Source organism: Calypte anna, chromosome 11, assembly GCF_003957555.1.
Source record: "Calypte anna isolate BGI_N300 chromosome 11, bCalAnn1_v1.p, whole genome shotgun sequence".
Lineage (NCBI taxonomy): Eukaryota > Metazoa > Chordata > Aves > Apodiformes > Trochilidae > Calypte > Calypte anna.
Window position 1 is genome coordinate 3,661,733 of NC_044257.1, and position 16,607 is coordinate 3,678,339.

At 42.3% G+C, this 16,607-nt stretch overlaps 1 protein-coding gene across 1 annotated transcript in view; it reads right to left on the reverse strand.

The window, feature by feature from the left end:
* Nucleotides 1–9,567, reverse strand: part of SLC6A2 (solute carrier family 6 member 2) — a 63,540-nt gene extending 53,973 nt beyond the window's left edge. Inside the window, exons 1-2 of the mRNA XM_030457707.1 lie at nt 9,538–9,567; nt 7,342–7,642 (exon numbers count right to left, since the gene is read on the reverse strand). Of these exons, the coding sequence (XP_030313567.1) occupies nt 7,342–7,642; nt 9,538–9,567 (331 nt within the window). The remainder of the gene's footprint in view (nt 1–7,341; nt 7,643–9,537) is intronic.
* Between the last annotated feature and the right edge of the window lie 7,040 nt (nt 9,568–16,607).

Genomic DNA, 16,607 nt, shown 5'->3' on the forward strand with positions numbered 1-16,607 from the left:
AACAAGGTAGTACTAAAAAACCAGAACTCTGTTACAAAGAGACTCCATTTAAATTTGTCTCCTGCCTCCTGAATTACAGTATTTTATTATATACATATCTCTAAGCATAGAATTTATTTGGTTACAGTTTACCTTTATGATAGTGATGAGGGCAGTTAGGTACAACATCATCTAATGATTACAATGTTTATAAAAGCTGTGGAGCTTACAGTGCAAACTCATATTAAAGTCATACTATGGTTCTTAACTATTTAGTCAATTGGTTAACTTGGGACTAAGGCTGCAGAACTGGGAGCTGCTGTTTTGCTTCCCATTAGGCATAACAGAATTGAAGGTGTGAGCTATTTGCTGTTTCTTCTCAGAACTGCTCAGAATGCTTTAAACCATTTGTTTCCATTTTAATTTACAGCAAGAGGTTCAGTAATTTGTGGTGTTAATCATCATTTCCCTCACAGTGTATCTGAACACTTGCTAAAGCTGTGTGTTCCCTCTGACTTCATGTGTAAGGAGCTGTGTTAATGTTCTGTTTTGTATCAATGGGGAAGAAAGGAACTGTCTTGAAATAACATCTTTAGACTGCTGGATCTGTATTCACATATTCATTGAATTGACAGACAAGTTTGTGAAGTTTTCCCAAAATATTAAAGGCGAATTCTGCCCCCAAGCCATGTAAACTATGTCTCAGTCTCCTTAGAGATAGTTTGGTTTCTTCAGTAAAGAAGGGCTGTTGACTGCTGCACTCCTGATGTGGCCTTTGGATTTTCCATTGCTCCCAGTGAATTGAATAAAGAGCTTGAAAACTTGTGAGAGAAACAGAGAAATCTTAAGTGTTTGTTATTTCTGCTTGGATGAGTACCCAAAACCTAAGGCAAACTATAGGAAACTCCTGTGACTGTTTTTAATAGAATTTCCTTTTCTGGAGGGATGTATATCCTATTGGAATGGCTTTCTAGGGATATTTCAGTCCTTCAGACTTAGTAGAATAGAGAGAGGCATACAAGGGCCTATGAAGGTGTGTGGGGGGGACACCTTAAACAGAGATTTTAAATTTCCAAACAACAGGACTAAGTTTACTACTTGGTATCTTTTCTTCCTCTCACTTTACAATAAATTACTTCAGAATGGTAATCAAAATGTGTATATTTAGCATGCTTAGAAAGAGGCATCTTTGCTTTTGTCAGAACAGCTCATTTGGTTCACATCAGATTTTTTATTTTTCTGGTAACATGGAGGAGCAAAGGTAGAAAACCAGTTTGGTAACTGGTTGGAGTGCCCCTTAGAGCAGTTCTGTATGCTTTGCTTGCACTGTATTAACCACAGAACAATGTAACCTCAGAATAAATACCATGAATCTAGTGTAGAATCTTTCTATGATTATGTGTGTCTAGAACCTTTATAAAATTGTCAGTCTAAGGGCTGCTAGACTTCAGGTACAAGTAACTTCTCTCAGCCAGGTGTTTAGCTAGGAGTCCCATCTCGTGTCACACAATCCCAAAGCTCACAGCCACGGTGAGATGAACAGAACAGTTTAACCTGGTTTAGGTCACTGGTTTGATGTGCTGGTGGGAACTGAAACCCCCTTATTAGGAAACCAAAATCACTAAATCAGGCTGTGATTGACTGATGAGTCAAACTCCTGGCGTAGGCTTTGCAGTGAGATTACTTCAAAGGTGATGTGTTATCATCACCATCAATGCTATTTTGGAATGTAAACCCTGATATTAGAAGGCAAAGGTCATCCACCTTTGAAATATGAAGTGCCAGGTTATATTATTTCTCAAAACAGTGATTAAATTTGCTGGCATTTGGCAGAATGCCGGGGACAGAGCCTCCTAGAAAGGTGAGGTGCATATAGCTTGCTTTGGGGGAAGCAGTCTGCTTGCCAGGCTTCTGGCCCTGGGGCAGGTGATGCTTTCACAGGTGGCATTCTCAGTATGTGACAGCTCTCAGCTCCAGACCTTGTACTGGCCCTGTTTGGAGATGTTTGAGCTTGGTTGAATGCCCTTTTTGGTACCTGTGGATTGCTCACTCCTGCATTACAACTTATGGAAGTATGAATAGGAAAGGGAGCATTAGGATAAAAGGTAATATAATTCTGTTTTAAATTGTATTGGTTACTGGTGAACTGTTCTGTGAAGCAAACCATTTATTTTAGAAAGACTGTGGTCTAAAAACACTTGAAAGATGCTTCAGAGGAGATAAATGTACATTATGATAGCTAGAAAACTGTTAAAATATTAATCTGCAGCTATTTGTAAATTCATAAAAACTTAATTTGATTCTTAGGATGCATTAAGTCTCCAGCAACTAATCCAACAACTACATGCTTCCTAAGGAGCAGGCTGAGCATGGCTGACCTTGCAAATACTTTGGCTTTCAAAAAGAGTACTTTATGTTAGTAAATTATTTTTCCCTGGTTTTCAATGGGAGTTACTAATTTTGCCCATGACTATGCAGGAAAATGAAACAAAAAAGAACATGAATACTAAAAGTATCTTGCACAAAAACTACAATGGCTTTGTTAACTAAGACTGAGCATCATCCTCCCCCACTGAGCACCTCAGTTAATTATGTTAGGCATTACTCAACTTCACTTGGCATTAGTAAAATTTGAGATGTAATCCAAATATCAGGCTAAATCTTTCCCTAAATTGATGTGAGTCTAATTTTAATACTCTTCTTATTCTATAACCCTCCAGCACAGTCTCTTACAGAACTGGGGAGCACTTCAAAGGTTTGGTGTGTTACAAAGACTTGTTCTGTGTACATTGATGTTGGTCACTTAACAGCATCTTACAAGCTAGGGAGTCTCTTTTTGGAAAAAGAAAAATGGGCTCTTGCCAGAAGTGAGTTCCAATGAGGATATGGCACTGGTGAGAATACTCAGTAGAAGTGATGGTCGCTGATGATTTCTCCAGTGACATAACCTGATCCTTGAAACTCTCACAAAGGACTGTGCAGAAAGTATGTGATTTGCTGCAAACAGTGCTTTGCCTTTGTGTTGTGAGGAACAGTGAAATACATATGAGTTGTGATATTTATTGATTAATCAAACTGACAAGGGGATGTTTGACATTCCCCCCTTATGGAGTGTTGCCTCATCTGCTTGATGAGCACTTGCAGAATTCTAAAATCTGCACAGATCATCTCTATCTTATAAAGTAGTTTAGAGCACATAGTGGCCATATCCTGCTTCCAAGAAGTTGGTGAGGGCAAAGTGTCATCCCCTCTGTCCCTTCTAAACTGTTTTTTATGTCCCATTTCATAGTCTAACACAGCCACTGCATCTGCCACTGCCACTGCAAGGCAGGCAAGTCCTCTGGAAGTAGGTAACTGATACAAAACAATAAATGCTCTAGCTTTTCAGATCTTACTGAAGATTGGGGGTTTTCTTTTTTATAGCAGAAGAATGTTTCTAAAATGAGAGTTGTTCACATAAGGGTTACATTCTGCCATCTATCTTTGTGCAGAAGTCCCATTGGGGTCTCTCAGCAGGCTACTCCCAAAACACAGATGTTTCTGGCTATTCATTCAGCATTTCAGTGCTGCTCTATGCTCCTTACTGTCTAGCTTTTGCTGGAAGCTTGTTAAAATAGAAATAGATTTTTTTTGTTAAAAAACCCAAACAGACACTGATGCTGTCACTCAAAAAGTCTGTAATAACTACCACGGGGTGGTGTTTGCCTTGTGGAACTCACTGAAGGCAACTATTGGGAGCTCTGTACATGTGGAAGTTGAAGATCTAACAAAAAGCTTGAATGCCTGGTTTTTAATCAGTAAATTTCCCCGGAGTTTATCAAAGAAAGAGATTGAAGGATTTGGTTATTAAGAAGGTAGGGATGTTATTACACTTCCATGTCCTTGTAAAATTCAGCTTTGAATAAGGGAATATGGAATGTATTTATACGCTCCTTTTAGTCCCTGTGAGTTGCCATGCTTTATTGAGAACCTGTCTGGTTTTGGAAGCATGGAAAGGCCCTTAGTGTGTCTGCTGACATCTTGAATTAATCACAGCCAGTCTTAGGAGTATAACAGTCCACACATCACCCACATCACATTTTTAAAAGATATTAAGGGGAGTGTGTGTGCCATTTTCTACCACTTCCACGTCCTTGGTGCTTTTGTTTTACATTTAGGAGCAATTGTAAAGCCTTTGAGGGTGTAGATTTTGGAAGGATAACATAATTTCTTTTTTCTAGGTAGAGCAAGCTATGTTGAAAACAATTGTTAAAATAACTTAGTGGTGTAGGACTTCCCGTATTGCAAAATGCTTCCTTTTTACTGCCTATTTTGTATCAATTAAAAAAATGTATTTGTGGATACATAAGTTTGTAACCTACATTTGACTATCTTTGACTGAAGACAGCTCCAGTTAATTAATGAGGCTGAGCAATTGCTGAGGCTTTCAGAAAAAAGAGAAATTCAGGGAGGAATAAAAAAGAAAACTTTTCCTTCCAGTGATTTACTTCGTACATGTAGCCCTATTCAAGTTTGATCTGTTTCTTTTTTTCTTCCATTATGTAGTAGGTCCTTATAAATACCAAAAGGCAAGCTATAACCCTGTTATAAGCACCTTGTAAAACTTCTTTAAAGAGCGAGTCTAAGCATGCTATACAAGTAGAGAAATGCCACTTGATTTTGTCTCCTTAGCTTGCTCAGCAGTCCAGGCAAACTGCTAAAATAATGATATTAATTTTTGTCTGTCTTTACTAGTACTTTATTTCATCTTCTGTATAGAGATACATAAGTCAGCAGTTATACAAAACCCATTGGTTTATTCTTTTTGAGATAGCAAAACTTGTTCTAGTGCCAGAAAGGTTCCTGTCTGTAGTAGAAGTGTGGGGGAAAGAAAGAAAAAAATGAAAAAGATGTTTAAAAGTATCTGTGATTTGGGACTGGAAAGATAGGAACGAGATCCAACAATATCCCATAGCTCTGCCCATTGCCTCATGTTCTTTGGTCTGGTAGGAAAATTTGCCCACAGAACAAACTCCCAAACCCAGCTTGACCCAGAGAAAAGGGACAGAACTGGCTTGAAACTTGGTACTTCTAGAGCTTGATCTCTTACAGAAGTTTCTGCTAAATGGAATTTATATATGCCAAACATGAGATGTAATAGATGGAAAATTTTTAAGATAGCATAGAGAAAATAGAGAGAAGGAAGAGATATGGTAACCAGTCCCTGGCTATATTTCCATTTCCCACTTCTTGGCACAGGGTATATCCTGAAGTTCTTTCATGACTGATATGCAAATGGCCATACTCTATCAAAAAGCACAGAAAAAGAAATACAATCTCAAAAGAGATATTATTAAACTTCTTTAAGCCAAACACAATCAAGTTTTAAAAATAAGCTTATTCCCTACTAGCTACAGCTCATCTCAGCTCCATGGGAAGACCTGCTTAGGAAAAACCCATTGTTGATGGGTTTTTACCATCAGAATTATCCCATCTTTCATTTTAAGTCTATTACATGCCTGTAAAGGATGTTGTTATACTATGTGTTTGTTTGGGAATTATATCCTAGGGTTTGATTGAAATGGTTCATACTGTTGAAGAGCAAAATAAAAAAGTGTTTATAATCCCTGTACCAGTAAGCAGATCTCAGTCATTCTATGGGCTATCTTTGCTTGTAAAGATCTGATTTCACTTTGCTGGGATGGAGGAATTGGTACAAACTTTTCACTGAAAGGTGCCTCTTGCAGCTGTCTCTCCCTGCTAAAGGATACCCAGGTTTCTTGGGCTGAACTGACATAAGACATGGAGACAAAACTGAATACAAGAGACTTGCAGACTGTTAGCTCTTGTGCCTGAACTAGCAGCAAATTATAGAGGAAGCAGGTTAGGAAATTAAGTGACCCAAAATACGACAGAAAAGAGGTCAAGCACTCTGGGTGTCACCTTGTGCAATGTGAGATAAGGGAATATATCTCCCTAAAAACTGTCAGAAGACCAGGAGATTTGGCAATGGTGCCTGTGTACTGTGTGGCTGCTGCACCTGCATCTGACACTGGAGAAGCCTGCTGGGTTCAGAGGCATTGTGCTGCTGTTGGAATGGGAATTGCTAGGATTATTTTGGGACATAATGAAGTAAGGATGGAGGTTATTTTTCAGTACTAACTACTTTCTTCAGCCTGTCTGGGTGGTGAGCAGAGATATTTTCTGACTCCTCTCAGAAGTTTTGGAGGTGCCAAACTAGAACAAGTGTTTCTGTAACAGCCCTTTCTAGTATCCTGTTAAGTATCAGTGATATATGTAATTACACTGTAACTGATAGGGATTTTCCCATCCTGTGTTCTTCTTTTCAGAGGAAGCAAGAATTGCATGCTGTCACTGTGAACCAGTAGCCTTTTCACCAGGCAGCCACATTATCAAGACATACATAACTATCTTAAGGAACATACTTTCTATCTAGCACTTCTTCTCCCTGTATCCTTCCCCGTTCCCACAAACAGTTCTCCATCTGCTAGGCAGGGTCTGTTCTCCCTGTGTGGGATCTGAGAGCACCCCAGGCACCTGCCCAGCTTGCAGATGGTGTTACTCCATCACAGCGTGGAGTCAGCACTGACAACACAGAGTATTTCAGGGAGATGAGAAGGGATGATGGAGTTAAGGTCTTACCGAAGGTGTGCCAGACAGTCTGAGCTAACTGTAACTATTGTGTGGATTTTTTGTTTGGTTGTTTTTTGTTTGGTGGTCGCCGTCATTGCCAAACTGTGCAGGAGGTGAGGTTTTGTTTGTAACAGGGCTCCTGCCTTCTTTGGGGGGCAGAGTGGGGAGGAGAATGGAGAAAGGACCCCCAAGTTATAGAGTGGAGGACAGAAAACCTGATCCCACGTTAAAACTGCCCCACAGAATCCTCTCAGGGGTCGGGAGCTGATTTTTCTAGGTGCCGTTTTTCTGCTCAGGCATTTTTGGTGTGTTTCCCTCCTCCCCCCTCTTCTTGATGCTGTTTTTTGCGAACGAAAAAAAAGTGCTCAGCAGGCTGAAGTTGCAGTAGGCGGCAAATACGTTTGTGCTCAAAACTAAGTTAAACTCCGAGGGGTGTGCGAGCCATCCTTACCGTGACGGAGTTGCGTGGGGAGCGGCGACCCATGCGGGCCCGGGGCGGCGGCGGGTGCCCGGTGCCGGCTGGCGGAGCGGGGCAGCGCTGGGGCAAAGCCCCGGGTGCCGCCGCTCCTCCCTTCGCCATCCGACACCGCTCCCGGGCACAGCGGGGCGAGCGTCGGCTCTCGGCTTCCCCCCTGAAACTCCGGGAAGGATCAGGGGGATGCGACTGTGGGGCCGGGGCGGGGAGGCTGGGGTCGGGGGGGATTAGGACCTCGCAAGCGGTGCTCTTACCCCCTCCATTTTTGTAGCAGAGGTAGGGAAATCGCCAGACGTTTGCCAGGTCCACGGCGAAGCCGATGACGGAGAGGAGAAAATCGATCTTCTTGCCCCAGGTCTCCCTGTCCTGGGCGCCGTAGTGCGGGGCGGGGGCGGCGGGCAGGAGGCTGCTGCTGGTGTACTGCACCCCGTTGTGCTCCTTCACCAGGATCAGCTCCACGTCCTTCTTCGGGGGCGGCGGCGGCCCCGAGCGCTCCGGCAAGGGGGCCACCACCGACACTTTGCGGTCGGGCTGGATCTGTTTGTTCATCTTTGCCTTAAACATCCAGAGAGAGCGGAGCTGAGGAGGGGGAGCCGGGCGCGGCGGGAGCGCAGCTGACGGAAGCGCAGTTCCCGCTGGAGGCGACTCCGCGCTCCAGCCCGCCCGGTGTCAGCGCGGCAGGAGCGAGGCACGGCCGTAATAAGAGCCATGCAAATGAGGCGGGAGAGGGGGGACCGGGGTGCCCCCGGGGAGAGCCCTTCCTCCGCGGGGGAGCGGGCCGGCAGCAGCCCAGACGCGGCCGCACCTGGGGCAGACACTTCGCCCCTACCACTGCCTTCGGGGCCCCGCGGAGACCCAGCTGGAGCCTCCCGACCCGCTCCGTCAGCCGGAGGAACCAGGGAGAGCGGAGCCGGCAGGAGCCCCACGCTGCCTCAGCGCTGCACCTTGCCCACCGGCGGCGGGGTCGCCTGGGGCGGTCAGGGCTTGTCCTGCCCCAAACTGCGGGGCTCTCGGAGCTGCTGCTTCCGTGAGGCAAAATACGCATTCCCGGTCAAGCAGTCTGAAAGTGCTGTTAGCAGGCAACAGGTAGAGCTGAGCTGGTTTGCTCACTTCCTTTCTTTCCCTGCTCAGCTGCAGTACGGAGGCAGCTTTCCCCTGCCTGCTAGCGTGGCTTTAGTTAAACTGCAAAATTTGGTTTTTGACATCAGAACCTGGTGGGATGCAGGGCTGCGTGGCAGAGATGGACACTGCTGATATTTCTATGCCAGGACTGATGGATGCCCAGATTTTAATTTCCTGGAAAGCGTGGGCTTGTAGGATTCACTTGTCAGGTTGAAGTATTTGCAGGACCTGAACTATTTTTTTTTCTGTTCCAGATGGGACCTGGGGTCTTTTATGTGTAAAATGATAAAAGAATTAGCTGGCAGTAAAACAGTGATTGATGCCAAAAGCTGGATAAATACAGATGCAGAAAGGGGTTTTCAGGGGCTGTTCCTGTTAGAGCTGTGAGCAGTAGCTCTGCATTCAATGCCTATTACAGGAATGTCACAGTTTAAAATATAAGCACAAAAGGCAGAAACTGGATCCTTTTCCTCAGTGTTAAATAGCTTCCCTTCTGCCTGGCATCAGTATGAACAGGTCAGATCACAGAGGATTCTCAGCAGTGCTACAGCCTACTGCTCTTATTCACCCTGGTGGGACAGAGTACACAGCATTATAATATGTGAAAAGGTGCTAGTCAGAGGTCACAAGTAATACCAGGTTCCTCTTCAGACTTGGAATGTAAAAACTAATCCCAGCTCAGAGTTAAAGCTCAGGTACCAGCATCTTCCCCTCCTCTCTTTAGACCACAAACTACAAAGATGCTGGTAAGGCAGGTACAGACAAGCTGCAGATTTTCTGTCTTCACAAAAAAGTCTTGGTTCAAGACTGAAGCTGTGACTTGATTCCTAAAGCCCTCACCTGGGTGAAGTGTATGAGCAGTGGCCATACTGCCTCAGAGCACCTGGATGCTTAGAACATGCAGCCTGTGTGTTCTCTTTCAGTTACTTCATGGATTCCTGTGCTCATCTTCTCTGAAGATGCCACATTAACACCATTTTTTCTATTCTTTATGCCACTTCATGCCATACATGCTGCAAGTACTTTCCCTGTGCACAGTCATTACATACACTTGCTGTTTGCAGAACAACCCACGTTTTGCACTCCTGCGCAGCTACATTGCTGCCTACTCCTCATGCCACCCATCACTCACAGCCACCAAGTGCATCAAATACACACCCGCATTCTATGCAGTGCCCCCAAATTTGCCCACACTCCCCCTGTGAGCCTACACACCCACTACACACCCCTTCTCCCATAGGAAATAAAGGACAAGCTCTGCTCTGAGCATAAGGAGAGCTTCACCTCCCAGCTGCAGAGCCCTGTAGCCATCCTGCTGACAGACTCACCAGGTAGCACTGGGGATGTCTCTGTCCCATTCCCTGGTACTTATAAGGAGGAGAAGATGGCTGAAGGGGGGGGATTCTTCCTCCTTGATTCCACCACTCTGGGACTGTAGTCTGGGAGCTGAAGCTGTAGCCTGGCCAGTAAGGAGCTTTTTAACCTGTTTCCCCTCTCTCCACGTGACTATTACTGCCTTAATAATCTGCACAGACTTCCTAGGCTAGACAACAGCACTCACATATTGCTTCTGGAAAAATAAGGCCTTGTTAAGGAACACCCTTTTCCCCACAAGGTCACAATTAGCTGAGCTTGATCATGAAGAGTATAGTGGGAGGAATCTAGAAAGATCCTGCTTATTTCCTAAGAGAATTAAGTCACTGTGCATATATATATATATATATATATATATGCCTTTAGTTCTTGCATGGAAAGTGTGCACAATCTGGTTAATGTAATACCAGCTGCACCCTCAAGGTAAGAAAGTCCTCAATTGGATTTTATAAAAAAGTTGTTTAATCTTGACTTTGTCTGGATCTTGTTATGCCTAATGGAGCCTGACAGCGGGTAGAGTTGAAGTCAGAGAAGAGAATATTGTGTTTAAAAACCTCAATGGAGCCAGGCAAGATGGCAGGCTGTTAGTGATATTCCAGTGTTCACTGGGAAATGGGCTATAGTTTACTTTAAAAACTAGTCAGGTTGTCAATTATTCAAATTCTTGTTTGGCATTCTCTTTGCAATGTATAGGATAATACACTGGGGGAACTAAAGACCTGTCTTGTGAGCAGTGTTGTATGATGCAGTTGCTTTTGGGAGCTGGCATTTGGATTAAAAGATTGAGGACATTGATTTCTTATTAGAAGGCAATATATCATGAAAAAAGTAACAAAGGGGCAGGGAATATATACACCAACTCTTTGATTTCATGTCCTGGTACATCCACAGAAACTCTGAGTTCATTCTGGCCTTGGTGCTCACCAGCACTGAAAGATTAAACATTTTTCAACTGAAGTGCATAAACTGAATGAAGTTAGGTTTGGTTATTCTGTGATAAAAGAAACTCAGGGAATAGCCAGTTGCTGTAGGAACTGGGAAAAAAGTAGATGACAGCCTGGTGCCTGAATCAATGTTAAAACAATTTTACAGTGATAGGAACATGGCAGTGGCAGGGGTGCCCATCTTTCTAGGTTAGCAGGCAAAGGATACCATGCTGTAGACTGGATCAGACACATTTGATGATAGTAGATACATCAACTCCAGCATCTTGGACTGTTGAGACTGGGTTGGGCAGCTGTGCTTCATAGTATCTCTGAAATCATGTGGCCATTCCAGATGTAATGATTACTTAGTATTTAAAAGCTTTGTGTGTTAGATTGTTGGCAGGCTGTTGTCATACCATTTGTTCCCTAGAGCCAAAGAAATTCATCTTTTTCACTGAGAGAGCCCATTTGGGTTGCTCCAGTTGGTATTGCATTTTGACAGTCAGTGTCTTTCATGCCACAAACTGAAAAACTTCAGACTGAAAACTTCAGACTGAAAAATATTACAAAGTGCTTCCCAACATTTTGATATTCCATTTATGCAAGAATACCAAGTTCTAGGGGAAGACAAGGCCTCTCCCTGTTCCTTATAGGGTATCAGCATTTGTGTCCTCCTCACTGAGTTTCTTTAGAAACTTTCTGTCACAAATGGATGCCTCCCAAGCTCATTTTATCTGGGACCTTCTACCCCTGGCATCTGCTGAACTTCTTGAAGGGAGCAATCAGTGTCACCCAAGCAGGCTGTCCTATGGCATTTTTAAAATTCTATAATGTGTAGAATATACATGTATGTGGAGACAGTGATGTTGAAGTCTGGGAGGTTTATCCCTCACAATTTCACTACTGCCCCCTCTCTGTAGGCAAACCCTCTTCACCTCACTTTGGCTTACAGCACTTACTAGTTTTTAAAGATTATAAATCTACTTTGCACCATTTCACACCAGTAGTTAAGTTCCAGGTCAACATTATTCTTTTTCACATCTGTTTTGACTTGATAGCTCTTGCTGCTGCTTTAGCATCAGGTTTAATCTGTCTCAGAGATAGTTGTATGAGGGCTACTTGCAAAGCTATGAATAAGTGAGGTGAAACAGAGAGCACTCCCAATTCCAGTCTGACCATGCATGAGGTGCATTCCATCCTTCTCCCATCAACTTCCTCCCATCCTCCCTCCTCTTCCATCCTTCCTCCCATCAACTTGGCTTGTGCAGGAGAGAATGAATCCAGGTGTGGTGTCCAGAATCCAGGAAGATTGCTAAAACACCTGAATGTTCTGCTCTGTCATTTCCAGATGACTGTTCCTTAGTTTACAAAACAAATTCTTGTTTCTCTAATCCTTAAAGGCCAGGCTGAACATTTTACTCTGTCTGCTTCCATCCCATTTCTGTTGCTCTAGGATTCCTCTTTCTTCCTGTGTGAGTCCCGTTCTTCACTGATTTAATATTGCCAGCCAACTTAATGATCTCCAAATTTCATTAGCAAACACAAACTTTTGGGTACATATTATTGCTGCAAATATTTAATAAGCTAATTCTCAATAGCAGATCTTTCAAGGTGGGTAATCTCACTCCAAGCCTGTAATTATCTTATAGCACAACATAGTATTATATCCTCTTTAGTCAGTTCCTTTCCTGTCTTAATAATTCTATTTCTCTCCACCTCTTCTGCTGAGACTAACAATTACAAGTGTCATTGTAGCAGCTGCTTTTGTGAAGTCGTGATAGATGAGCAGCTACCACATTTTCCTTGCTTTTGTAAAAGGCAGTTATCAGAATAAGGTACCAGATGCATCTTGGCTTCCTTTGGGAAGCTCGTTTTGCATGTAGCAGTCTTCTGTATTTATATGCTTAGAATTCATGAAAATTTTTTAATGTGGGAACTCCAGGAGGTCATAGGATTATATGTATCTCCCAAACTCAAGGCTTGTATAAGATACTTCCTACTTTCTGACATCTGCAGACCATGAACAAAACACTTTGCCCAATGTCCAAAGCTAGACTGAGGGATGACTCAGTGCCATGGTCTAGCAACCGCAACGGTGGTTCAAGGGTTGGACTCGATGATCTCTGAGGTCCCTTCCAACCCAGCCAATTCTATGATTCTATGATTCTATGAAAACTCATGGAATTTCAAGTTGCTTTAAGATTACATTTTTTACTGCACTGCTGATGGCAAGGTGCTGGATATTACTTTTGTCCTGTTGAAAAGACAAAACAAGAAACCAAAACAAACCCAGAAACAATTTGGTTTTGCTTGCTGGGAGGACTTGTCCTTTCTCCTAGTCTCTTGCTGGTATCTCTGCTTGTGCAGCAAGTAAAACATCTCCCATTGTGCAAGCTGCAAACAAGTCTGAGGTTGAGCACTGATATCTTGCTCAGTTAGAAAGAGACTTCTTAACAAGGGGTTATGATCTTAAGTTTACTGTGTACTACACTGGTTATTTAACATTTTCAAGGCCAGTCTTTATGTAGCCTCATTCATTTTAAGTGGTGTCATGTACCTGTATCTGAAGACTCAAGAGGCCTGATTCTTCCAAATGCAAAATGGTTCATTTCACAGGTTGCACTAAAGCCCAAGCAAACAGTGAGAACATTTCAATTACACACTGCTGATGCTTTCTGCTAGGCAAATATATATATATATATATATATATATATATATAAAATATATATAATATATATAATATATATATAATTTTAACATTTGGGACCAAATTTTTCTTTAGGCATAAGAACAGAATTGTTTGTGGCCAGTGAGAATGAAATGCACAGATCTGGAGAGAAGATGTAGAAATAAAAGCCTCACTTATTTAAATTCTTTTTGCTATTCTTGGCTTTCTGAGAGTACTGAGGAACAAGTGAACTGTGCTCATTAAAGTTGTCTTTTCAAACAGGGGAGGGTGCATGCTCATTAAAGTTGTCTTTTCAAACAGGGGAGGGTGCAAGCAGCAGCTCCTTCTGCTATTGCCCAAGGCTCACTCTGCAGTTACACCCAAGCCAGAGTTCTGTTGTGCTAGATGCTGAACATGTGTAGGCACAGAAAAAAGTCAGATTTACCTTATCTACCTACAAACAATTATCTTTCCATTGCTGGTATCTGGAGAGAAACGACCACTATGTTGTTATGAAAAATATATATACCATATATATTGCAAATATTTATAAAAATAATATATTGTCAACATTTAAGAACCTCTGCTTATATTTTTTCTTATATAAATTTACACATTCATCTTATGGGTGTTATCATATGGCCACCTCATGTAAAACTTTGCATACATTTTACATCTTTTTCTGTCCAAAGCCTTTGAAGTTCTATAGCAACAGGTTCCATGTAAATACTGAAAGTTGTGAGCTGGTTTAGTACTTGGAAAACTCCAGTTGCCCTCAGTTGTAGCATTTTTCCAAGTGCAGCATCAAGTAGCAAATTAGCTTCCCAACTAACACTGACTAGTTTGGACAGTTATAAGTAAATTGTTTTTGTTGAGCTGATTGTTTTAAAATTAAGCCTCTAAGCACTGAAAGAATCAGTAATGCCAAAGGAGACTCAGAGCCTCTCTTCAACTTATGACAAGTCAGGCACTTGGCAGTTTTCACAATGACCTATATTTTAATATGGGCTATTGGATTATTTCTAAAGAGAAATAATTTCTTCTTAGCCATAAAAGAATTATGCTCATTGGCTGGGCTGTAGCAAAAACACAATTGAATTAAGGATTGAAATAATTTAGGATCCAGCTGGACAAGTTGTCCCTGCGGCTGAGCAGTAACAGATGTATTAAGCATTGGAAATTGCACAGAAAAAAGGTATAATTGATCTAAGGTAACCTCACTACTTCATATTAAATAAATCAATGCTGATAAGCTTGAAGGTTAGAAGCAAGAAGCTGAAATGAAGGAAGGTGGACCTGGGAAAAAGCAACTCTAGGTGAAACAAGTTAACTTTTAGGTCCTAAATGTGGCAGGGGCTGTGGAGGCTTCAGCTCTCCAAGTTCCCTGGCTCCAAGTTTCCACATCAGCAGGAACACTGGGCAGCACTGGGGCAGAGTGGAGGAGGGGATTCCAAACTGCATATCCTTGCTGAAAGGTCACATTTCCTAGGTGAGGAAAAAGGAAAATTTCTAATTAGCCATTGCTGTGTTGATTTATGCATCTAAAATCATGTATCACTACAAAACACAGGTGACTCGTGGTCCTCACACACACCTGGACTTGTGTGTGTCACTACATTTCAGCTCAAGGATTGAAAGGAAAGGCTGCGCTGGGGCAGCCACATTACTTGAAGCAGTGCCGTGTGTGACTGTGTTAAAAGAAGCAGGTAAAACCAATATATTGGCCATTAATGGAGGAGACAGTAAATTTCCTTCTGGAGACACTCAGTGTCTGAACACTAGTGAATGCAGTGATACTGGAGTGGTGGGCTTTAGAATGGGTTGAAGAAAATAGTATTTTCCTAGTTTTGTCATTTTTTTGAAAAGTCAGAGACAAACTTCACAAAGTGAGAGCAACTTAAAAAAAAAACAAAACAACAACAAAACCACAGAAAAACCCTCACGCCCAGAATCCACCAAATGTGTGTATTTCATGGGGACAGAAATACTGAAGAGCAGTAGAAGGTAGAATTTCCCTTTTGTTACTTCAGATTACTTTCCTGTTTCCAGAATATGCACATTTGGTTTTATAGCCATTAACATTGTTTTGGAAAGAATGAAAAGAGACAGAAAAAAATATACCTGCATTATTATTATTTTATGTGTACATATATTCAAAGTGAACTTACACTTGCCTGACTGGTGTTATTTTGGGTGTAGATAGATTAAAGCAAACATATCCTTGCATGACTACTGAAACTGAGAAAAGGAGGCAGACAAATTGGCACACAGTTTTGTCTTGGTGAAGATATTATAGCAAGTTCTGTTGCCATGTATCCCACAGAGCAGATAAAAGAGGTGCCAGGATGGGGTTGTGTTTGCCCAGATTGGGGTTATTTGGGTAAAAGCCTGGAGAGATAATAATTACAGTGCTTTGGCTTCTGGTTTCTGCACTGCTCTGCTGTCCTGGCAGGAAGCCTTTGGTGGTGGGGATACAGAGAAGAGCAACTTGGAAGTAAAGGCTGTGGAAGGCAAAGCAGAAAATGTGGTTTTGGGTTGCCTTAAAGCTCCACCTGGTGGTTGTCCTGCCCTCCAGCTGCAGGGAGGAACGAGAAGGCACCAGGACGTGTGGACACCAGGATGCACAGCAGCTGGGATTGCTGCTTCTGCTGAACCTGAAACCTCAGAGGAGCTCAAGGGAAACTGTCTTGGCTTATGGGCCTGTTCTCTTACTCCTGTCCGGTACTGCAGACCTCTAAAAAGCCTAGAGCTCAGTGGATTTCTCCAGAAATTAGAAACCTGCTTTGAAAATAAGGAAGACACAAACTTCCTTAAAGATGCAGCAAATATGCTGATTTTAAGCGTGTACATTTGGGTCCTGTGAGTGAATGTGAAAAGCCAGTCCCGGATGTGAAGTTAAGCAATAAAAGCTGAGGAAATGTTGTCAAGATAATGTTTCAGTTGAGATTTTGCTGTGGCACAAGTGAATGGAAGAGCTGATGCTAGATCTCAGAACGTGGCCATGCCTGGGCCAGCCAGCCCTGCCCAGCAGACACCTTCTGTCTCTCTGCCATTTCCAGGAATTGAAACTTTTGTGACCTACTCATTCCATGTAGATTTCCTAAAGCTAATACCAAATTTTGCCTGATTGCTCCCTGGCCTGAGCAGACAAGAATCTTTGACGTAAAAGGAAGGGTAATGAAAGTGCTGATTTTGAAGTTAGAAGGCTCTATGAAGAGCTGGTTTTTTTCTTTGTTCATTTCAAATAAATGAGATGAGATGTAACCATCAGGTAAAGATGTGATCACCCCTCTTTGCTGTGATTATTTAGTTTTCAAACTAAATAAATGTTCTTAAAAAACTGTTCTTAATCAAAACACATTGCCTGCATCTCAGTAAAATATAAGCATAGAAACAGTTATACTTAAAATTATTAAAAATAACCATAATG